This window comes from Leopardus geoffroyi, chromosome B2 (assembly GCF_018350155.1).
Source record: "Leopardus geoffroyi isolate Oge1 chromosome B2, O.geoffroyi_Oge1_pat1.0, whole genome shotgun sequence".
Classification (NCBI taxonomy): Eukaryota; Metazoa; Chordata; class Mammalia; order Carnivora; family Felidae; genus Leopardus; species Leopardus geoffroyi.
Genome location: NC_059332.1, coordinates 106,192,379 through 106,217,741, shown reverse-complemented (window position 1 = coordinate 106,217,741; position 25,363 = coordinate 106,192,379). Strand labels below are relative to the sequence as shown.

Genomic DNA, 25,363 nt, shown 5'->3' with positions numbered 1-25,363 from the left:
TATGGTCAGAACGATTTGGAGTCTGTTACTTACTAGCTGTGTGATTCTGGTAAATTGCTTAAACTATGAGTTCCAGTTTCCTTAACTATTAAGAAAAAGTTGGAGAGTGTGGTAAGAATTGCAGATCATGTGTGGTGTGTATATACCTGCCATATGGTATATAGATGCTTGCTTTGTGGTAGCTGTGAATATTGTTAGTAAGTTAAACATATGTATTGTCGCTATAGAAACAGTTTTTTTTTCCTTATGACCAGCTGCTTGATAACACTTCCACTACCTTGTTCTGGGAGTAATTGGGTTCAAAGTGCTGTTTTGCTGCTGACCAGTGGGGTAGCCCTGGATATAAAAGCAACTTTGATTGGCCTTGGTTTCATTATGTAAATAGTAACTGTCATAATTGTAGTTTTTATGTTCTCTTTGAATTCTAAAATTTGGTGGTATTAGAAAGATAACCATTATATAAAATATGCACATTTCTAATTTTGACATAAAATTTATCAGTGACTAAGTTTTCTTAGCTAAAATGCTTATATCATGGACTAGAAAAGAGTTACTTAACTATTACAAAATTTAAAGAAAATTTGAAACACTTGTTTTAAAAATAAGATTGGCATTTAATTTAATTTAATTTTACTGTATTTATTTGTTTTGTTGGGAGGATACAGTGTACTTTATTGATGTGGATGACAAAGTGGGGCTCCCTAAGCCCCTCTTCTTCAGAGGGTCTAGGATGGAAACTGTGTCAAGGTCAAGAGGGGTCTCGTTGTGTTAGGGGATGATTTGTGGCAAGGACTCTCTAGCAGCTGAGGGCTTCCCTCTCTCTCTTATGCTTTCAATGGGGCTGGTCCAGGGGACTCTTATTTCTTGGAGGCCATATGGAACATGAAATCTATTGCCTGGTTGCTATAGCCAAATTCATTGTCGTACCAGGAAATGAGCTTGATACAGTGGTCATTGAGGGCGGTGCCAGCGCAGGTATCAAAGGTGGAAGAGTGGGTATCACTGTTAAAGTTGCAGGAGACAGCCTGGTCCCCAGTGGAGCCCAGAATGCTCTTGAGGGGGACCTCTAATGCCTGCTTCACCATCTTCTTGATGTCATCATTTTTGGCAGCTTTCTTTAGGCAGCAGGTCTGGTGTCCATGGCTGACACATTGACAGTAGGGTCATGGAAGGCCAAACTAGTGAGTTTCCTGTTCAGCTCTTGGATGACTTTGCCCACATCCTTGGCTGTAGAAGCAGAGATGATGACCTGGGCAGCCCCTTAACCATCATGCCACAGCTTCCCATTGGGGCCACCTACAGTCTTCTGGGTGTCATTGATGGCCTGGACTGTGTCATTAGTATTTTCATGATTCCAAAGTTTTTGTGGATGATCTTGGCCGAAGGAGCTGAACAGTTGGTGGTACAGGAGGCATTGCTGACAATCTTGAAGGAGTTGTCATACTTCTCATGGTTCATGCCCATCACAGACATGGGGGTATCAGCAAAAGGGGTAGAGATGATGATCCTCTTGGCCCTACCCTCCAGTGAGCCCTAGTCTTCTCCATGGTAGGGAAGAAACCAGTGGATTCTACAACATATTCAGCACCAGCATCACCTTGTTTGATGCTGGAAGGATCTCCCTCCAGGAAGATGGAGATAGGCTTTCCACTGATGACAGGTTTTCTGTTTCCAGCCTTGACTGTGCCATTGAATTTGCCATGGGTGGAATCATACTGGAACATGTAGACCATGTATTTGAGGTCAGCGAAGGGGTCATTGATGTCAACAATATTAACTTTGCCAGAGTTAAAAGCCACCCTGGTGACCAGGTGTCCTATGTGGCCAAATCCATTTTCTCTGACCTTAACCATCCTTTCTCAGGGATCTGGCTGGCACTGCACAAGGAGATGTGACTGTCAGTTGAACAGGGAGGAACAGAGAAACTGGGCTTCGAATTTTAATATCTGCATGTTCTCCTTATAAAGAATTTTTTCTTACTTTTTAAGTTGAGCAACCTCTTGAGAAATTAACTGACTTAATGAAGAGTCCATATTTGTAATGGGCCATATTCAAAAAACCTGTGTACTACCCTGTTTTTGTTTTTTTTTTTCCCTTTTAGAATAAAATCATTAAAAAATATTTTTTTTTAACATTTATTCATCTTTGAGAGACAAAGAGCATGAGCAAGGAAGGGGCAGAGAGAGGGAGACACAGAATCTGAAGCAGCCTCTAGGCTCTGAGCTGTCAGCACAGAGCCCGATGTGGGGCTTGAACTCACGAACCGTGAGATCATGACCTGAGCTGAAGTCGGAGGCTCAACCGACTGAGCCACTCAGGCACCCCTAAAATCATTTCTGACTTGAATATTAATCTGCCGAATTAATTAATGAATACCACTTATGCCTCTTCAATCTCTTAACTCCAGAAGTTTTACTCCATTGTTAATGATTCATGAGATATTTGATTTGAAAGGTAAATCATTGTGGGACTACCAGGCAGTGTATGCCTTTTGAAACATACAGTATATCCCTTGCCACAAAGATTTAATTAGTAAGTAAATCTAATTAAACCTTTAAAGATTTTTTTTTTTTTTTAATTTTTAAGTATTCTCTATACCCAACGTGGGGCTTGAATTTCTAACTCCAAGATTGAGAGTCCCATGTGTTACTGACTGAGCCAGCCAGGTGCCTCTAATTAAACCTTTAGATCTAGGGGCGCCTGGGTGGCGCAGTCGGTTGAGCGTCCGACTTCAGCCAGGTCACGATCTCACGGTCCGTGAGTTCGAGCCCCGCGTCAGGCTCTGGGCTGATGGCTCAGAGCCTGGAGCCTGTTTCCGATTCTGTGTCTCCCTCTCTCTCTGCCCCTCCCCCGTTCATGCTCTGTCTCTCTCTGTCCCAAAAATAAATAAACGTTGAAAAAAAAAAAATTTTAAAAAAAACCTTTAGATCTAACTTCCAGTTTATAGGAAATGTTAGGAATAGAGGAGTATATTATAATAAGGTAAATGCAGACTGAAAGTGAATGTAATGAAAAAATAGGTGAGGGTTGTTATGGAGTAAATGACTTATGTTAAACCTTTTCTGCATATAGGTTCACTCTAGCATAAGTTTCATATGCTTAAAAAGAGTGCATATTATTCAAATCTTTGTTTTCCTTTTATGGTTATCTTGTTTCAAACACTGTAAAAACCTGTAGGTTGTTTGTTTTGTTTTGACTAAGAAGAACTTTTTAGGCAAGACTTACTTGTACTTTAAAGGAGCAGTCTTCAAAATGTACTGAACATTGTCTGGTAAGAGGTGATTATAAATGTTTATAATTTTCTTTGGTGGGCATTTTTTTTTGTTAAAGGGAAGAAGATCTGTAAGACATATTTATCATACATGTAAGGTTTTTTTTTCTACGTTTTTCAATTAGGAGTATTTGTGAAAGTATTACACACTCTTTTAGAAGGTAATGGAAATGAAGTTCTTCTGTAATCTCTTGTATATGTTCATTACATTTAAAGAACAGAGTCAACTACTAATATAATTATTTCTTTTAGCATTTACATTAAAAAAATTTTTTTTAATGTTTTATTTATTTTTGAGAGCAAGAGAGACAGAGCATGAAGGGGGGAGGGGCAGAGAGAGAGGGAGACACAAAATCTGAAACAGGCTCCAAGCTCTGAGCTGTCAGCACAGAGTCCGATGCTGGGCTTGAACTCACAGACTGCAAGATCATGACCTGAGCTGAAGTTGGACGCTTAACCGACTGAGCCACCCAGGTGCCCCGCATTTAAATTTTTTTTTTTTTATGAAAGTATAGTTGTCACACTATATTACATTAGTATCAGGTGTAGTGATTGAACAACTCTATGTGCTATGCTCATCACAAGTGTAGCTATCATCTCTCACCATACATTGCTGTGGTAATACCAATTGATTATGTTCCCTATTCTGTACCTTCCATCCCATGACTTACTTAAATTCTGTAACTAAAGGCCTGTAGCTTCCAGTCCACTTTACCCCTTTGTGCCCATTCTCCTACTCACGATAAGAAGTGTGCCTGTGTGTATATGTGTATATTTGGAGGGAGGGGGAGAGAGAGAGAGAGTGTGCATGCAAGAGCACTTCTACAGTATTAGAATTCATCTCAACTTAAAGATATTTATTGAGCATTTTTTATGTCCTAGGCACTGATTGATGCAGTTGGGGTGTAGAGATGTATATTAGTCCTTTGGTCGCTTATACCCAGAGAGTTTCCCTCAGTTGCTTCTGGTCTCTTTCTGCCTCTTCTGGTCTTTCCATCTTTAGACTGTTTTACTACTACAATTTTGTCCTTGTCACTTAACTTCAAAGCACCTCTAGACTCTTTTTCCTTCACTAACCCTCTTTAAATCTTCCTTTACTTTGAATTCCTTGGGATGACCGATTCTAAATACACCTGTAACTTGCCACATTTTTCTTTAGTTGGTTTGCATATATATTACCTCAGTTAATAAATAAGAAAGCTTCTCCAAGACATAAATAATTGTAATCTATAATTCTAAAAGTATTTTCCACAATTTTTTTCTCCTTGAGCTAATATAGTTCTGAGCCCCTTGATGCTTAGTACAGTTACGTTGAATTAAATAGAAAAACAAAGATTTTTCTTAATCTTTGATCTACTGGTGATTGGGAAGACCAGACACACAAGACATCCTGTGCACAACTATAAAACATTTAAGTATAAAAAATGAAAAACTTCCAACTTGAATGAATAAGTGGTTTTGAGGGGTTGTTCTGCTATGTTGTAACAGTTAACTGTAGCTTATAGTTAACTCTGATATTTAGGCCCATTGTGACTTCAGTGGTTCACACCTTAGCACCTAAAATAATTACTAGAGGGGCGCCTGGGTGGCGCAGTCAGTTAAGCGTCCGACTTCAGCCAGGTCACGATCTCGCGGTCCGTGAGTTCGAGCCCCGCATCGGGCTCTGGGCTGATGGCTCAGAACCTGGAGCCTGTTTCCGATTCTGTGTCTCCCTCTCTCTGACCCTCCCCCGTTCATGCTCTGTCTCTCTCTGTCCCAAAAATAAATAAACGTTGAAAAAAAAAATTAAAAAAAAAATAAAATAAAATAATTACTAGATAGATAGTGGATGGGCTCATATGAGCTAGTATTCTCTGGGGTGGCTACTTCCTGGTCTCTCCTCTGATACACCATTAATGTTAGTGAACCACTGTAAAACATGTTATCGCTAAGGATGATGAGCCATCCCATACCTTTATATTTTCATAAACTTTGTAGGTAAAGGTGAAACAGTGAAAAGCCCTCTTAAAGTAAGCAAAGTAAAATGGAAGTAGCATTCTGTATTGGAAGATACTGTTTATGGGAGCACCTGGCTGGCTCCGTCAGAAGAACATGTAACTCTTGATCTTGGAGTTGTGAGTTTGAGTCCCACGTTGGGTGTTGAGATTACTGAAAAAAATAAATAAAAGAAGATGCTGTTGATGGTAGAGTTAGTTCTCTTACCACTCCAGTATCTTACCTGTGCTATTGCATTTATGACTATTTAGATGGATGTCTTAGAGCTCAGTCACTTCATCTCTTCATTCTGGTGTTCCTCTGTTCATTTTACAGGTAGCCTGTGTCCTTTTTGAATAACTATTATTCGAGTCAAAATAAAATTAAGCTTACTTGATGTTTTTTGTTGTTGTTTCATAAGGCACAGTTGGTGGATCTGAAATCTGAACTGACAGAGACCCAGGCAGAAAAAGTCGTGCTGGAGAAAGAAGTCCACGATCAGCTTTTACAGTTGCACTCTATTCAGCTGCAGCTTCATGCTCAAACTGGCCAGAGTGTTGACTCTGGTACCATTAAGGCAAAACTGGTAAGTCGTTTAGAAGGTAACATATACTTACATATATTTTAGAGGGCAAAGAGCACGGTTTTTAATGAGGCTTTTGACTATAAAAGGTAGTATGTGCTCATGGTGGGAAATTCAGAAAACACAGGAGATGTAAAGATCTTCATGATCATCCACTGTCTCATCACCTGGGGATGATAAGTGATAACATCAGTAAGCAACTGATACTTAGAATAGGATTTTGTTTTCTTCTTTGAAAATCTCTGTGTACATACCTTTAAAAGATATTTGTGATTATAACACGTAAACATTTTTTTCCCCTGTTGGATCAGTTAGGATTAAGTTCAGCTGCATATAACAGAAATCCAAGTAACACTAGGATTATTCTTGAATAGTACAAACTGTTTTCTCTCAAGCCCCGAGATAGGTAGTCTAGAGCTGGTATGATAGCTCTACAGAGACTGGGTGTCCAGGTTCTTTTTATTCTTGTGTTCTGCCATTTTTAGCTCATAGTTTCCATCTTTAGGATTTCTTTATTCCAGGCAGGAAGAAGGAAGAATCTAAGAAAAGGGCAAAAGGATGCTTACAGGCTGCATTAGCCTTCTTTAAGGAACTCTTCATGAAACCCTCCTCAGCGATTTTTGCCAATCAGTTTAGCCATCTCGTTGGCTATTGGGACTTGCATTTCGGCCTCTAACTTGGTCACATGACCACTTCCAGTAAAACTGGAGTTCTGTTAATAAGGATGAAGGGGAAAATGGAATTGGGTGCCAACCAGTGGCACATTTTTTCTGTTGCTCTTCATAGAAGCACTTTTCCTGTCACTAAACATTTTGTAATGTTTGTATAATACTCATTACATAAATTTTCCATAATTAACCTTTGCCTTCATAATATAGGTTGTTTAAATAGAAAAATTTTTTTAAGTCTCAGGTCGGCTTAATCTCTCATGTATTAAGTGTGCACTATGCGCCACTTTGTTGACCACAGGGGACACAGCAGTAAGACAGGTATAGCTTGGGAGAGGTGAAATGGGATGATGATAGTAATACATTTTTAAGTTTTCCCTGTTTTCAGTTAATTCCATTTGATTGGTTGATTAGTTTCTAATACCGATGGGTTAGAATTTATTTAAATGAATGTTTACATGCTCCTTAAACCTTTACAATTCAGAAATTCTATGGATCTAAGTTGGTAGTCTTGTTTTGTTTAACTGAAGTGACTTAGATTTGTAACTGCTTCTTTGGGATGTTTGATATTAACATTGAGCAACAATGTACATTTTCAGTAGAAAAGAATTGAAGTGTTAACATTAGATCTTAATCAGGGTGCTATAGTCAAAAGGCACTGAACTAGTTGAGTTGACTAATTTTGGTAAAACAAAAAATTTTAATGCTATATAGTTAACTATTGCTTATGGATTTGCAAATATATTTGTTCTAATGAAACTTCATCCAAATGATATTCAACATATGGGAATTTTCCTTATAATGATTATACCGCTAGATAAATTCATTTGTTTGACATTTTTCTAATTATGAAACTTTTTTCTTATATCTTAAGTCTGTCCCCTCTGTGGAGGAGCTGGTAAGTGTCCCGTTTCTGTTTTGCTTTAATATGTCATGCTGAAGTGTTCTTAGTGTCTTATTTGCATATTGCGTGTTGTCACTTTGTATTTGAAAACGATGGTCATGATGGTGATTTTTTCATGTGCCAGTACCTGAAAAGTTCAGTTGGTGGCCCTTTGTTCTTTTTCGCTACATGTTGTTAAAGATTTTTCTTTTGTTTGTAATTTTATAACCATTATTTGCAGAGCCCATCAATGTTTGACAACTCTTGAGCCTTGTAACTTGCTCAAACCTCTACTTCAAAAGAGCAGTTGGTTTCCTCACTTGAATATTTCAAAGATACATTAAGTGGAATAGCTTTTTCCTCTTCTATTTGAGTTTATCCCCAGGAGAAGAATGTGCATGTTGGTTTCTTACTCATCTACTGCATGTGCCATAACCTTTTAGTAGTCTTGGAATAATTGTGTGGCCTTTGAAACAACTGAATTTTGAAACTCCTTATCAAAATTTATTTTAGAAAATAACAATATGTAAGTTCTTAATATTTTTCCTACTCTCCCAATCTAATCAGCCTCCAATTTGTCTTATGGTTTTATTTCTTTTCAAAATACAGTGTTTGACTGTCTAAATACAACATGAGTTTCTTGGTTGTTACCTAATAATAAACAGGCTAACTAAAATTTTTTTTTTTTTTAAATCTAAAAGTGATTAACTTCAGTTTTCTTTGTCCTTTTCATGCTTGCAAATGTTATTTTTAGGCCTAAGAGTTTGCCAGATTCATTAGGTGTTTGAATTGTGAAGACAAAGTGGTGGCTTAATATGTGTTTCTCAGATTCAATAAATATTATGTAAATAGCTCATTGAAGTAATTGTTAAGTAGGTAATTCTTAACGTAAAGTTTATTTAGCCCATAAACCAAAGAATACCTGGTCTTCTAAGAACTCTTTTTCTGACACAAACAGCATTAACCCCAGTAAATGTCATAAAAAAGATTTTTGTTCATGTTATCCAAACTTTGGGGGGTTTTTTGGAATTGATACTTGCCTTTTAGGAAATAGGTTCTGAAATAAATTGCAATTTTAGTAATTCCAAAGTTGTTATAAAAGGAAGATTCTAGATTATTCTTCAAATTCTTTAAAAACAGTATCTGGAAGTTAGGTTTTAATGGTTACATTTTTTTTTTTACAGAAGCTGAAAAAGGCTGCTAATTAATTTTCTTCTGTTTATAATAATAACAAATATTTTTAATCAAAGACGTGATAAGTATATCCAACATTTGGTAGTTACTCATTTTAGCTTGTATATTATGTTTTTGTGTTTTAAGTTTGTGGTACTCACAGCCTTGTATTTGAATATATCATATAGTGATGTTTATATCATTTATTGATACACTATTGTCAGAACAGTTGACCAAAGCAGACAGTTAAATTAGTACCAAAATATATTCCATGAGTTGTTAAAAGTTTTTAGAATTTATTTCTCAGCTTCTTAATATCCAGAATAAAAAGGGAAATAATTACAATAATCAGTACCCATACAGTAGAAACTATCACTTGCCATTTGCTCAAGATAAAAATCTTTCTGGTGCTGAGGTAGATTTTTTTTTTTTAATAATTTTTTTTTAAGTTTATTTTCAGAGAGAAAGAGAGAGAGAGTGAGATTGCACGCGTGCATGGGGAGGGGCAGAGAGAGGGGGTGTGGAGAGAGGCTCTGTACTCCTCGAAGAGCCCGACGTGAGGCTTCATGTCATAACCGTGAGATCGTGACCTGAGCTGAAATCAAGAGTCAGATGCTTAAACTGACTGAACTGCCCAGGTGCCCCTAGTTTTAAGTCTCACAAAGGGGACATAGTAAACAGTGTCTTCACAGCTCGTCAACAAATATAGCCACATTGTCACTGATTCTGTGAATCAGTGAGTTGGTAAAAACAGTTCTGTAAGGCAGTAAAAACACTTCTACTTAGGATAAATAAATGGAAGTTTACAGTGTTTGGATAGTTTTCTTGATCCAAAAGTAACACTTAAAATATCTATCAGGGCCATTATTAAACTCTCAGAAGAGTTTTGTTTGGCCACAGAGTTTGTGTGTATACTTGAACTTGACTGCCTTTAGATTTTGTACCTTCTGTTTTCCATTCTACTTTGTTTTGTATCGGCCTGTCTGTTTTGTGTTTGGGTCCTGAAGGCATTTACATTAGTAACTCCTGATTTATAGGAATAGACATACTGTACTTTATATAATTTTAAGGTAAATTGAACATTATTTCTCACATGTGAGCTTGTGATAAAAATTTGATGGCAAAGATCTTGAGGTTTTATACTCTGGCTAACACTTGTAATTCACGTATATGGGCTGTCTGCCAAGTGGAGCATACGATGGTATCCTTTTTTGAGAGCTAAAAATGGATGTCCATCCTACCTCATAATAGGCAAGTGGGGCCCTGTTTTCCTCAGCAAACACTTCTTCATTCACTTTAACATATGGACAAATAGATGAGTCAGATCCCCCAATTCAGTGATAATCTGTACCATACATATGCTTATGTAGAGAAATTTTTTAACGTATGTTTCAATGCAGTTGTTACCAGCATTTTTCCATGACCACCAAATGTTCTTTATTTATTATTTTTTTCCATCAAATGTTCTTTAAAAAATTAGAGTATGTGTTCTAATTTAAGCAGTGCAACTTTCTTGTAGTCCTCTCAGGTAAATTAGCTGTGGAATCTATTCCACCGCTGAAGGATTTTGACTTGTTTATAGAATTGTTGCATTAAAGTTAAATAAATGTTTGGGTACAACCACCAGTGTGACTATTTTTATTTTAGTCTAGGTTCTTGCATCATTCTTAGAAAGTAAATAGCAGATTCAATTATTCATTGAAACCACTCCTATTAGTATATGATGACATTAGCTTAGAGAAGACTAACTCTCTTAGTATCCTCAGTGTCAAAGTACTCCAAGGCACGCAATTATCTTATGTGGAAGTGGTCCCAGTACCTTCTGGTACTAGTTAAAAAGAACTGTGTCCAAATCTTTGTTCCATTTTACAGAAACAAAGTGGTAACTTTTATCATATGCTTTCATTGTTGGTATTGTAGATTGTGCGCTTTTATGTATTCTGAGGAAATTGGTCTGTTGTTAAAAAGCCTTAAATGTATTTTCATTACATTGTGCTGTTTTTTTTTATTTTTTAATTAGGAGAGAGAGCTTGAAGCAAACAAAAAAGAAAAAATGAAAGAAGCTCAACTTGAAGCTGAAGTGAAGTTGTTGAGAAAAGAGAATGAAGCCCTTCGTAGACATATAGCTGTTCTCCAGGCTGAAGTTTATGGGGCAAGACTGGCTGCCAAGTACTTAGATAAGGAACTGGCAGGAAGGTGTGTAAAAAACGTGTACCCTTGTATTCTTAGGTAATGAATTGGGTATTTAATGAGGTTGACTCTTAACCTTTTGTGATAAATGAAACATTAATCTTTACCTTAAGACTTATTTTACAGTTTGTTATAGCTTACTGTTAACTTAATATTGATAGCATTATATATTGCAGATTTATTTCACTGTACTACATAAATATTTCTGGTTTACACGTGCACACACACACTTGATAGGAACTTACTATGAAATGCTAATAACTCCAGATCTGCACTTTTCAGCCATTTCGTGCCTTGAAACCATAAAAGATGATGTTCACATATACAGCATGACTTCCATAAGAAGTTTTTTCTGTGATCGTTGAAACCCAGTCTTTCTTGACCCTTTAAAACATGTTTGAATGGCAGTGATTTTATTATAATAAAACAGTTCTGCTTGCGTTAATTTTTTTACAAATAACTACTCACAAACTTTGGTGATTTATTATTGTTGGTAAATAATTTTTTACTCCTTGTTTTGATATCATGTTAAGAACTGATGTGGAGCAAATAAAAATAATTTCTGTCATGTTGAAGTGAAGATTTTCTAGTTAACTTTTACCATATTTAAAATAACCATTTTGTAAAAAGAAGCTATCATTAAAAGAAATGTTTTTGTACGGTTAGTTTCATGTGAAGACTAGTAGTCAGTAGTATCTGATTTTATTGCCCTGCCCTGACTGCACGCAAGACATGAAACATGTTCACTGACATTAGTCTCAAAAGTTGTTTTTTAGATGCATTTGAATGAAGTATGTGATTAGAAAAGGTCTCATTCATTCTTTGTTTTTAAAACTGGTTTTCCCTTGAAGACATCTGTTCTTTTCAGAGTTTTCATATTTTACAAATCTGAAAGCCATCAGGAGGTTCCTGAGTAGTAGTTTTAATACTAACTTAGGTATATGTAAAAGCTACTTGCATTCAGTAATTCTTGTGAATTCTCTCTGTAATAAAAATTATAGTAATGAAAAACTAACTGAATTAACTCTTTTCCCAATATAAAGGGTCCAACAAATACAATTACTAGGACGAGATATGAAGGGACCAGCTCATGATAAGCTTTGGAACCAGTTGGAAGCCGAAATACATTTGCATCGTCACAAAACTGTGATCAGAGCCTGTAGAGGACGTAATGACCTGAAACGACCAATGCAAGCTCCTCCAGGCCACGTATGTTTGCTCTGTTCCTGTTTCTTTCTTAGCCTCTTCTTTTCTTTAGTCAGAAATCCTTTCCATTTTTTTTTTTTTTTATTCTAGTAGTATTTAAAACCATTACTTAAAAAGTAAGAGCGGAATTAAACTTATTTAGAACAGATACATCTAGTTCTTTTCTGACTTATCCTGAAATGCCCTAAAAGTGATGTTTCTGAAAACTTAACTGTTGCTAGCAAATATATATTACTTTTACTTTGGCTCATATTTCAGAGTTTTCCTGGATCATAATTAGGCATGTTTAAGTTTGTTTTTCAAGCTTAGCAGAGAACTTGTGGTCGTATTAATAAATTGGCAAGTATTTTGGGGGTAGTTTATAAAATAGTTTTTGGTAACTAGATTTAACTGTAGTTTTTGAACTAACATTTACACCTGTTTGGTCTTGAATTAAGGTGGAATTTGAGATCTGTGTCCAATCGTCTGTTTCTGTAGCTACCATTGTACAAGAGCTTTTCTATCTGGATAAATCTTTATTAAATTTCATTACTACAGCTGCCTGATAATAAAAGCCTTACCATAATAAAGTTTATGCATGTCTGACTCCTACCCAATGGCTTGCATATCTTCATACCAGATAAAGCATGGCCTTAAACAGTTAAAGTATTTGTTGCCTCTGCAAAGATTATCATAAGAAGAATTGATATGTACGTGAACTTGGTGGGCAAAGAGTGAGAATTACAATGTCAGACTTTGGGGACCATTAACTTTAGGCAGTGGCCAAATGACAAAAATTATTTTATGCTAAATAAAGGCTTATGAACTTTAATCTGATAAACATGGGATTTTTTAATAAAATGGTAGACTGAAGATTTAACATTATTTTGACAAATTACTTTGGTATAGTGAAGAGGATATACCAGGAGAGAGCCTAATTAGAGTCGAGGAGATACGTTAGGAAGATACTTTAGTAAGCTGAGGAGAGAGTGATGGACAAAGAGGAAGTGTATTTGAGAGGAAGGACAGGTTTGAGAGAAATAGCATCAAGAGGACTTGGTGATTAACTGCTTTTGGTTAAGTAGGTGAATGAGAAGGAAGAGTAGTCTAGGTATTTGGTGTGGGCAGTTCAGTGAGATGATGGCATTCGTTTATAAAGCAAACAGAAGAAAGGAAGATTTGGGGGGAAATATGATGAGATTTGTTTTAGCATGTAGTGTTTGAGGTCCCATTGGGTCAAACAAAATGTGTCCCATTGGATATATGACTCTGGAATTTAGGAGAAGTCTGAGTTGAAGAAATATGAGGGAAATCATCTATCTGTTATAATGAAAACAATGGAATTGATTTACCCAGGGAAATGTGTGGAAAATAAAAAGAATAGGGGTTCTCGGGTGGCTCATTCGGTTAAGCGCCCGACTCTTGATTTCGGCTCAGGTCATGATCTCACAGTTCATGAGTTCGAGCCCCACATATAGGGTTCCTCACTGACAGTGCGGAGCCTGCTTGGGATTCTCTCCCTCTCCCTCTCTCTCTGCCCTTCCCACTCTCTCTCAGAATAAATAAATAAACTTAAAATATATTGGAAAAAGAAAGAAAAGACAAGAAAAGAAAAAGAATAGGAGGCCAAGGATGGAAAGAAACTTTTATGGAGTGAGGGAAAGAAATGGATCATTTAAAGGGAGGATTCTGAGATGGACCTGTCAGATATAAGCCATCTGGGAAAGTACTATAATAGAAACCAAGGAAAAGAGGGTTCCAAGGAGGTAGGGTGATGAACAGTATCAACTTTGTGCAAGGTTTAAGAAAGGTAGTAACTAAAAAGTGTGCATTAGATATAGCCATGTTGGTTGCCAGTGACTGTAGAGAAGACAGTTTTAATTAATGGAGCAGGTGGGGGCAAAACCCTAATTACAGTGACTGGAATAGTGAATGTGAGAGGCAAGGAAGTAGATATAGTTAGGTTTGACTTCGTGTGAAGGTTAAGGAAAGATGGAAGGAAGATAATAAAAATAATAGGTGATTGAAATGTTTTTATTTTGTTTTGTTTTATGTTTTTACATGGATAGTATTTTAAAGCTGGAAAAGGCTTAGAATTTGTTTATATGCAGAACAGGGCTGGAGCTTAACAGAAAGGAAAGAATAAAGGTACCAGAGAAAGAATTATTAATGGAGTAAAGTCCTTTATTTAAGAAGTAGACTCCAGAGCTCAGCAGAATGGAAAATTAGTGAACTAATTAGGAATTTGTTTTTCAGTTCTACAAGTTAGTTAAAATGGTTGTAGATCTTTATGATATTTTTCTAATGAAAATAAACATTTTATCAACTTTTATTTCTTGAAGATATGTGCTCATCAGTTCATTCCTGGCAATAGTTTCCTTTGTAATGTCCTACAATTTAAAAGATGAGCAGTATAAAAAAATTACCCTAAGAGTGAGAAAATCATCTATACATTTCACTATATTAACAGAACAACTGTTTTCATTTTTCCATTTTACCTAGTAATTAATTTCTTAACACTTTACTGTGTATCCATTCCAAGAAATTAATAAAGATTTCTAAAAGCAACTTATATAGCATGGGTTTATTCTATTTGATATATCTTTTAAGTAGTACTAATTTTTCTTCTTTTTTTCCCCTAATAAGGATCAAGACTCTTTAAAGAAAAGCCAAGGCGTTGGTCCAATTAGAAAAGTTCTCCTCCTTAAGGAAGATCATGAAGGCCTTGGCATATCAATTACAGTAAGAAGTAGTGCTTCCAGTCTCCTTTTCTATAGTTATGTAGTCTAATCATGCTTCTGTGTTGGACATCCTTGGGAAACAAAGCGTTCTGGATATATTCTCTAAGTAAATAAGTTTATCCCCCTGGGCACCAACACTTTTGTGTAAACTTTTTTTTTTTTTTGATATGTAAATCTTCCTAATGACCATTAAGTACTACTTTAGTAAAATTACTACTTTTCTCAGTATAATTTAACATTTTCATTATGCCTTGGGTCATAGTTCTATACAATATCCTATTATTGCCTCTGGGAGCCTTTGGGAATGGATCTGTTTTCTTCTGTGTTAAATGGCTCCATATTGTATTGTTCTTTTCTCTGGAGTGTATGTGTGTTATCTTTCTCTTGTCTCATTTCTTTGCTGTCAGATTTCACTGGCTCTTGGGTCCAAATATCCTTTCTAAATCTGATGCCTTTACAAACATTTACCTTGGGCAACATTTCTGAGAGCAACCTGTTAGGAAAAAGTAATATATTTGGAGTCATTTGCTGTTGTTTAGTGCTTTGTTCCAGATGAATGAATATGATGGTTTTACAACTATCTTTGATTTGGTAATACTTAGACACTGTATAATACTTAGACACTTAGAACTATATAAGTTCATTTGCTTTTTGGTATTGCTTAATGTAGAAATTATTTTTATAATAACAAGTTTATCTGTTAAGGATTTATTGATTACCTACCTACCTTTTTGAATGCACTGCCCTCAAAGGGCATAAATTTTAGAAGTAATACACATATATACAAATATAATACATATATACATACACACACAAATAATTAGGACACAAGCTAGAAAATGAAAGGCACCAAATAACTGCATTTCATCAATTTTTGTTGCATATTTTTTTCACATTTTAGTATCTCTGAAATTGAGATTACACTCTTAGAATGATTTTTGTAGTACATAAAATAATGGTATGTTTTACCATTTATAGTGATGTAGAGTTGATAAAATCTAACAGTGCTGTGGAATATTAATACATAGAATATTTTTATTTATGTTTAAAAGAGTTTAGCCAATATTTTGGCTTTGGAATGTGTTTAAGAAACCACATGCATGTCACTGTTTTATTCAGAGAAAACTTTTTGATACTTGTAATAATATATTTACCATTACCTAAGTAGCAAGTAATATTTCACTCAGCATTTATACAGTATAGATACTTATTGAAATGCATTTTTAAGAAGATATTTTATTGTTAGGATGGTATGTGACTATACAAAGAGTAAACTAATTGACTGCCCTTCACCTCCCCCCCGCTTTTTTTTTTTTTTGGTCAGGGTGGGAAAGAACATGGTGTTCCAATCCTCATTTCTGAGATCCACCCAGGGCAACCTGCTGATAGATGTGGAGGGCTACATGTTGGAGATGCTATTCTGGCTGTTAATGGAGTTAACCTAAGGGACACAAAGCATAAAGAAGCTGTAACCATTCTTTCCCAGCAGGTAAGTTCCCTTTATGTAATGAAAATTGGATCTATCGATTGGTTCCTTTTGAATCTATTGAATATTTTGTACTTCCCTAGGAGGCTTCTCCAGTCATAAAAGTGTTCATATATGGATACTAGGTTCCTTTGCTTTGGGCCTTTTATAGAACACATTCATCCAGATTTACTGAATAAAAAGATTTTATTTGCCTTTTTCCACAGTTGTGTAACTTTTAGCAAGTTTGTTAAGTCCCCTGCTACAGTGTCCTTATCTGAGAACTGTCAGGATTAAGTATGTTGATTCATTTAGGATGCTCGGAACAGGACCTGGTACTTAGGAAGCAAAACATCATTAATGACTAAAAAACACTATACAAATAGAAGGTATTATAGAAAAAACAATATGCTAGACATAGATTGGTTTCACAGTCATAGATGTTAGAACTGAAAGAGTCCTTAGAAATCATTTAGCCTATCCCTCTTATTTAAAATGAGTAAACTAAGGTTCTTAGGGTTTAAATAATTTGCTCAAGGTTGCAGAGCAAATAAATTATAGACTTTGGATTCATATCCACAAGTCATATTTGTTACCAGGTTAACTTAAGGTGGGTTTTTGTTGTTGTTGTTGTTGTTCTTTTTTTTCCTTCAAGAATAGAGTTGAAGAAATTAGGTGTTGACAGTACATTGAGATTTTTGTTGGGTCATCAGTATGGAATTGAATCTGAAAGTTGAAAGTGAATTTATAGCTTGTTTGGTCCAACCATACATATGGTGTAAATTTCTACGATATCACTAATCGAATATTTACATTAGAGGGGGACCTATTGATGATAAAGTAGTCCATTCTGTTGCTGTATATTGCTGATTTTTAGAAAGCTCTTCCTCATATTAAGCCTAGAATCCATTTTCATGACTATTATGCACAGACCTAATTCTTTAACCTAGAACTTTACTGAAGACCACTGAATTACCCATCTATCCTCCGAAAATGGTATTTTTAAAGCTTATCTGCTAAGAGAGATCTAAGAATGCAACCCTATCCTCTTTCTTAGTGTTTTCTTAACCAAACTTGGCTATATCCAGTAGTGTAAGAGTGAGATGAATGGCAGCTGTGATAAAGGAAATACAGACAGGCAGTCATAAACTTTTAAGGAAATGCCAAACACATTTTAAAATTCTGAAGCATAACCTTAAGAGGAGAACCAAAGAGACTGACTTAGTGAGTGGCAGTAAAAAATGACATACTTTCTTTGGAGCAAAGGCAGGACATGATTTTCAGAGTTGCAAATACCAGACTTGTGTATAGTGGTTAAAGTCTCTTATTAAATGACTTGGAATGTTTTTTAAACATAAAATAATCTGTAACTTTTTCTCATATGCAAGGTTTTATTCAAGAATAGGGGTACAGATATTACACATTCAGTCTAGTAGAAAAAGCAAGGACTTTGGAGTCAAATTTCTATTTTTTGTTTTACTTGCTCATCATATTGGGAGAATTATCTGCTCTTTCCAGACTCACTCAGGTTTATCATTCATGTAAAAGAGACTACACTACAATAAGGTTATTCTGAAGATTGAAGGATATAATTTCATATAATAAATATGATAATTACTATTATTAGTGACCAGATTACCTTAACACTGTGGTACTCAGTGAAAGTTAAGAAAAGGTTCAAGACCTGTTCAGTAACAACCAGGAAATCGTCATGTAAAGGTTTCTTGAATTAGTCAAGGAAAAGTTTGTGTGATGCCCTTAACTGCAACTTTACTATCTGCCTACTTAGATGGATTTGCCAAATTGCTGTGTAAAGTACAATATGGCAAAATGACTATTCAAGTGAATATTTGTTCCAGAATTTTGTAAGTTGAGTAGTTCAGCATCCTTTTTTTAGTTTAGATCTGTTAGCAAAAATACTGTCATCAGTAAAAACAGCTACTGTAATATTAAAAGGAAATTACTTAGGATTCATGGGGTTGGTCTGGACGTGATGACCTCTGTGTTCTCTTCCACCTCTTGAGAGTCTAGAATTTCATTATTTGTTGTCTTGAAAGGGGGCTACATCTGAACTCTCTTTCTCCTCATGCCTATTACCCCAAGGAATTTGGAAATCCTTTTTGAGTACGATTAAAATAACTTCCTCATTTTCTTTCCTCATTTTAGAGAGGAGAGATTGAATTTGAAGTAGTTTATGTGGCTCCTGAAGTGGATTCTGATGATGAAAATGTAGAGTACGAAGATGAGAGTGGACATCGCTACCGTTTGTACCTTGATGAGTTAGAGGGAGGTAGTAATCCTGGTGCTAGTTGCAAGGACACAAGCGGGGAAATCAAAGTGTTGCAAGGTAAAAATTATTCTAAAAGTTATTTTTAATATATTTATTGTTAGTAAAATAAGTTTTTAAATGTTTACTTATTTTTGAAAGAGAGAGAGAGCACAAGCGGGAAAGGAGCAGAGAGAGAGAGAAGGAGACACAGAATCCACAGCAGGCTCCAGGCTCCGAGCTTTCAGCACAGAGCCCGATGTGGGGCTTGAACCCACGGTTCATGAGATCATGACCTGAGCCAAAGTCGGACACTTAACCGACTGAGCCACCCAGGCATCCCTATTATTAATAAACTTTTAAAATACAGATTTTAGATTTCTTTGGTAACACTTTTAATGATGGGGAAGCCATCATTAACAATGAATGAATGAACAGAATGAACAGAAAACTATAAGCAAACAGAAACTTTGCTTATAGTTTTATTGTACACTGGTCACTATGCCAAAATTTTATTTACATAGAAGTTCTTCTGGATTCTTTTTGGACTTTAAGACAAGTGTATTACCAGTTACTGAACTAGATGAGATCCTGGAAAAATAAAAAAAATTCAAGTTTTCGAGACTGAAGTAAAAACCAATATGCCTTTTAGAATAGATTTATCTTAGTGTCATCTTGCTGTCTTAATGCAGATTCTTCTCTCATAATACAGTGATTTATAGACTAAATATGAATATGTTATTAGACTGTGGTGATTGTTATTAGAATCCAGATATGTGATCTTGAGGATTTTTGGGTTAATTCCTTTGCTATTATTTACACATATTTTAAAGAAAAATTCTAACCTTTCTTTTACATAGAGCATTGGTTCTTAAATTGTGATCCATGGATCTCTGGGGGTCCCCGAGACCCTTCTAGGGGATTCGTGAGATAAAAACTGTTAATAATAATGCTAAAACATTATTTGTGGGTTTTTTGAGTCGATATTTGCACTGATGGTGCAAAAGCAATGGGAGTAAAGCTACTTTTGCCTTAGTACGAATCAAGGCAGTGGTTCTACTACTATAGGAATCGTTTTCTTCCTTGCCATCTACTCTGAATAAGAAAAAAAAAAAGACAGTGACAGTTTCATGAAATAGTAAAATTAACTGTTCATTTTATTAAATCTTGACCCTTGAGTACATGTCTTTTTTAATACCATGTATTACAAGATGGGAAGGATGCATAAAGCACCGAGTCTGCACGCTGAACTAGGATGCTGGTCTCAAAGAAGAGCACTTAGTGATTAAGTAGCTAGCTGAAGTAGCCATTTATTTCATGGAAGATGATTTTTTACTTGAAGAATGATAAATTATGGTTGTTCAGGCTATTTGGCAGCCATTTTCTTTCAAAGGAACAAAGCGAGTCCATCACTTCAGGGAAAACAGCTGACAGTGTTTATTGCCAATGATAAAATGTCAGCTTTCAAGTGACAATTAGAATTTTGTAAAACATGCATCACCCCACCATAAGCTTGATAGCTTTCCAGTGCTTAACTTGTAAAGTAAGATTGGTGGTAATGTTAATAAATGTGATTTTTTTTTGATATAGTGAAATGAAATTTGTCAACCTTTGGAATTGCTACATGACTCCGTGATCTAATATTTCTCAAATGACCAGTGTATGATGTTACAAAATCCTGCATGGGTAAAAGCCATTCAAATTGCAAGATAGACCAATGGATTTTGATGTAACAGAATGTGAACAGTTTACTGATATGGTTTCAAGTCTATGGTGTCAAATTTTGGTATAATATCAAAGAATATTGACAGTTATCTGAAAAGGCTATTAAAACTAGTCTTCTCCAGGTGCCTGTGTGGCTTAGTTGGTTAAGCGTCCGACTTCGGCTCAGGTCATGATCTCGCAGTTTGTGGGTTTGAGTTCTGCGTTGGGCTCAGAGCCTGGAAGCTGCTTCGCATTGTGTCTCCCCCTCTCTCTGCCCCTCCCCCACTCATGCTCTGTCTCTCTCTTTCAAAAATAAACAAACATTAAAAAAAACCAAACCTAGTCTTCTCTTCCAGCTATATATCTGTGTGAGGATGAACTTTTTATATACTTGTTACAGATGGAACAGAGGCAAATAAGAAAATCCAGCTTCTAGAAAGCCAGACTTTAACGATATTTGTAGAATTGAAAATTATGCTCCTCTTCTGACTGAATTTTTAGAAAATGGAGTTATTTTCCCTAAGGCAAATGCTGTTCATGTTAACATTTGTTGGGCTTATTTTCATTTTTAAGAAAGTAATAATTTTTTTAGATTTCTCAGTTTAAATTACTAATATGGTAAACGCCATTAACCCACATAACATTAATAAACCACATGAACAAAAGTCTTTGGAGCCCTCAGTACCTATTAAGAGTGGAAAGGCATCCTAACACCAAAAGAAAATTGAGAACGTCTGGTATAGAGTTCTGTAGTGAACTGATGAACGGATGCCCTTCTGATAAGCCTGGATCTTGTGAATTCTCTACGTGTACACAGCAGTAGCAGTTGTGTTCTCCCCATACGTCTTGATCAAAACTATTGTGGCAGTATGTCAAAACTTTACACTGTTGGTCTACTTTCCCTATGATTTCATTGTCTTTTATCCTTTCTACTATCTGTCGGGATTAGAAGGCTTTGCCCCTCCCTTTTTTGCAGCTGAGGCTAAAAGACTTCTCTGTCACCTGTATGAATTGCAGACCACTGAAAGTGTGACTCATATAACTAAAATGTATGCTCTTATGATATATTACTATTAACGGACTCAAACCACAAAATATATCCATTGGTTACTGTTTAGCACATGTCCAGACTTCATAGCTCACTAAGTAGATGACATAATCAACTCTGATTTATTTGCAAGCCGAGTATGTATTTTTTAGATTTACCAAAATTTGTTTTATTTAAAAAAAAAAAATTTTTTTTTTTAAATGTTTATTTATTTTTGAGACAGAGAGAGACAGAGCATGAATGGGGGAGGGGCAGAGAGAGAGGGAGACACAGAATCTGAAACGGGCTCCGGGCTCTGAGCTGTCAGCACAGAGCCCGACGCGGGGCTTGAACTCACGGAACGTGAGGTCATGACCTGAGCCGAAGTCGGCCGCTCAACCGACTGAGCCACCCAGGCGCCCCGAAAATTTGTTTTAAATGTTATCTGGACATTGTCTTGCCAACAACCTAGATTTTAGTGCACTGTAGTTAAATAATCTGAAAGCAAAATGTAAAAGAAACATATAACTTACTGTTCAATATATATTTGTATAAGTGGAATTAACTGAATTTTACGATTGTTTGTATCAGTTCCAAGTTTCACAGAAATTCTGGTAGGACATTTTATATAATTTTTTGATAGGTCCAATAAATAATATGAAAAATCTGTACAGTGTTTGATATCTGCTGTAAGAAGAATTCCTCTGTCAGAAATTGCTAACTTGATTAGTTTAGGCCCCATTATTTACCTCATTACTATTACTAGTTATAGTGGGTACTCCTTTGTTTTTGCTCAGTAAAATTGCAAGACTTCTTTCAGATTAGATAGAAAGTTTCTATCTTTTTTTTTTCCTCTTTCTTTCAGGATTTAATAAGAAGGCAGTAACTGATGGACATGAAAATGGAGATCTAGGAACTTCAAGTGAACCTCCTGTAGAAGACAGTGCTTCTAAACTAGACGATCTGCACAGTCTATATCACAAAAAATCTTACTAAATTGACTGTCTCTCCAGACAAGATTCTTAATCAGACTCTTCTGAGTTTGGGGCACTAGGGAAGACGGTGACAGAGACTATACAAGATCAAGGGAGGCTTGTAGCCTAAATGAAAGGCGGGTACCTCAGGGCTTCATGTGAACAATTCTAAATGCATAAAACTCCTGTTTTCTGTGGTATACCATAATTAGCTATTGCATGTAAAGCGATTTTGATTTTCCTAAAATTGTAAAGCACCAAAGCATGTGTTTCCCAAAGGGATATTACTAGGCTCTTAAGTACCAAATGAAGCACTACTGTTTTATTTGGCTCCTTTTCTAGTTAGTAGAAGGACCGTGCTAACCGGAATTTATAAGAAATAGCCTTTAAATACAAGAATAAATGAATCCATATTATATATTCCAGAATGTTAAGTGTGGTATTTCAGAGGACAGAACTTAACTCAATGAATTGCAGAAATGTAGGCTTGACTTAATTTTTTTTTAAACTAGAAGAATGGTTTTAGTTTTTTTATTTAATTTATTGTGCATCCTGATATCTAAATCAGTTCTTAATGATCATTTATTGTAATGAGTTTGCCTTTCAGCTTTATTCAATGCAGTACAAAATAGTTTTCTTTAAGCAATCCTTTATCAATCAATGCTGCACTAGAAATACTTCCTGAAAAGTTATTGTACATTGTACTTTTCCTGGTTTTTAAAAGAAATGCAGATGAGTATAAAATATCTGTTCTCAATTATGTTGATCTGTGTGCATGGTATTGGAGCATTACATTATTAATGTTTAGAGTCAGATTTTTTTTTTCTGGAATCCACGAAAGACAGTTTTCTACATTTTGAGTTGTTCATAAAGTTTGTCTTGTTGTGATAGTCTTGGCACTTACAGATACATTCTTCTGGCAGTAAAAGCTCAAATTTATTTGTCAGTGAAATGCATTTCATTCAAACAGCAGTTTTCTCTCAGAGTAACTAATTTGCCAGTCATCTAAAAAGCCAAGGCACTGGTGGGCAAGATAAGGCGAAGACATTTCAATACCGGAATTGTTTTGGTTGGCTTTTCATCTCAGTGTTTGACTGAAGTGCTCTCATATGCAAACTACAGATTTGTTTCTCTTATCCCAGGATTAAGCATGGAGGGCCTGTTCTCTTAGTTACTGCTCTTGGAGGCCACACTGTACCTTGCTGGGGAAAGTGAAAACATTGCATTTAAAGAGGTGATAGTTTTGCCAATATCACGGTTTTAAAGGATGTATGTTTAAGGGAATATTAAGTGGAGGAAAGCCTGCAGGCTTTAGAGTATTATTAGTACCTTCATGTCTAATAGTCAGATGTTATGTGATGTAAAACACATTTTTTTTCTTTCCTAGATGCACTATATATTTGTTCATAGGTAAATCTTTACAATGTATATACTTTATTTGGTGGTTTTGCTATTTATAAATTTGATGTTTTAACTATTGCTCCTTTATGGTTTGTTTTGGGTGGTTTTGTTCATCTGTATATCACCATGTTAGTTTATAATAGAAATGCACTTCCTAGTGTATATTGTTACTGATATTAAAATACCTTATAGTGTAACGTTGCCTCCAAGCGGAAGCTAGTATTTAATTGTACAACCAAATAAGCAAGCTATATGTTATTGTTTGTTCCTGACAGGCTAGGCCTCTTAAAAGAAGAAAAGAGTTTTTCCCTTATGCATTTCCCCCTGTACCAAACACATACCCCAGGACTGACATGGGATCTGCAAACTAGATTTCAGCCGGTATATTCATTAGCCAAAAAAAATTCCATTGTAGCGTATCTGAAAACATTTTTGTTGTGACTCAAAACCATATTCTTATTTTTTTTTTAATGCAGCCTGGGATGGGATGACCATGGCATTTTTTTTGGAGAATATCCTTTATCCACTAGGTAGAATCCTTAGGAAATATTAGCTGAAACCTTTTGATTTTCAAGAACAATCTAGAAAGTCCACAAAGACTTTTTCTAAGAACCTTCAATTGGCATTTCTACTTAGACGCTGCTTAGTAGGAATCCTAGGGGGTGGTTATGACATAAACTCCTTTCAAGGATTGAAGAGCAGAATGCAAATTTTCCCCGATAGTTTAAAATTGCACAAGTCCGTCCCTTTTCATTCCTGCTTCACCTTGGTTTGCAAAGTCTACGTGAGAGCCCTGTTGCTCAGATGCTACCGTGAGCTTCCTGGCAGGTGTTTAGAAAGTACCCAGTTAAAAGTTCATTTTAGAATATATGGTCTCTGGGGAGTGAGCTAAGAATTATAAACTAATGAGAAGCGGTTTTTATATTTTCACATTTATAGGGAAGAAATCTCTAACACTCAAGTTTCTAGGGCAAAACCAAACAGAAAAGAACTGTTGCAAAGCCATTACGGTTAAAAGGAAAAAGAAAAATATACACATTCACAAGCGGAATAGATGAGAAAAAATGTTCGACAGAACGTGAGGCTTGTGTGTATGTGCGTATATATATTTACACTTTTGCCTCTAAAATTCTCTTCGGTGGTATCTGTTGTGAATATGATGGAGCAAAACCATTTGGGTCTTGAGGCTTGTTAAAGCAGGTTTAAGAGAGGTGAAAACGTTGTTAGTCTTGGTAATTATAACTGAATAGTTGTCAGAAGGTAATACAGCTTGTGCCTGGTGCTGGTTTTATTCCCCACACGGTGGACTTACTTTGTTTTCCTGTTAAAAACAAAATATATTGATTCGTGTGTAAGCCGCACATTATTTGACATCTTTATTATGTAATCCACTATTCCACCTGTTCAGTCTTCCACTTACGGTTGGCCTCAGATCTATAGGATTTATGACAAATGTATTATATCTAGTTAAGTTGAGTTTAATATTTTTTTATTAGCCTGTAAATAAAGATGGCATCTTCTACATTAAAATGTGTTGATCTCATTTTTAAAAAAATAAACATTTTAAGTTTCTTTCACATTCAGTATTTTGGTTTCTTTACTTCTAGTAGCTTCTGTCATTTGCACCAAGAGGTCCTAAAGTCCATGTAAAGGATGAAACCCAGTTACTATATTGAAATGTTTTTTTTTTCTTTTTTCTTTTTGTAGTAGTTAACTGTTTGATCTTAGGAACTGTTTACTCTGGCTTAGTTAAAAACATGTTGGTTGGAAGGATCTGTCAGATCTGTCAGAGCAACTGTGGGACCAGTGTTTTGTTGAAACTTAGCAGATGGCAACTACTCCAGCCTCCTTGGGTTAG

At 35.7% G+C, this 25,363-nt stretch overlaps 1 protein-coding gene and 1 pseudogene across 3 annotated transcripts in view; one reads left to right on the top strand and one right to left on the bottom strand.

The window, feature by feature from the left end:
• GOPC (golgi associated PDZ and coiled-coil motif containing) overlaps positions 1 to 25,035 on the top strand; it is a 40,235-nt gene extending 15,200 nt beyond the window's left edge. Inside the window, exons 2-9 of one of the 3 annotated variants that reach the window (XM_045499399.1) lie at positions 5,667 to 5,831; positions 7,371 to 7,394; positions 10,573 to 10,748; positions 11,786 to 11,951; positions 14,574 to 14,669; positions 15,993 to 16,157; positions 18,300 to 18,480; positions 21,996 to 25,035. In XM_045499399.1, the coding sequence (XP_045355355.1) occupies positions 5,667 to 5,831; positions 7,371 to 7,394; positions 10,573 to 10,748; positions 11,786 to 11,951; positions 14,574 to 14,669; positions 15,993 to 16,157; positions 18,300 to 18,480; positions 21,996 to 22,126 (1,104 nt within the window). In that variant the 3' untranslated portion in view covers positions 22,127 to 25,035. Of the gene's footprint in view, positions 1 to 5,666; positions 5,832 to 7,370; positions 7,395 to 10,572; positions 10,749 to 11,785; positions 11,952 to 14,573; positions 14,670 to 15,992; positions 16,158 to 18,299; positions 18,481 to 19,989; positions 20,248 to 21,995 lie in introns of those variants that run through there. The other 2 variants (XM_045499401.1, XM_045499400.1) reach the window with 2 other exon arrangements.
• On the bottom strand, positions 858 to 1,899 carry LOC123608930 (annotated as a pseudogene).
• Positions 25,036 to 25,363: the final 328 nt, after the last annotated feature.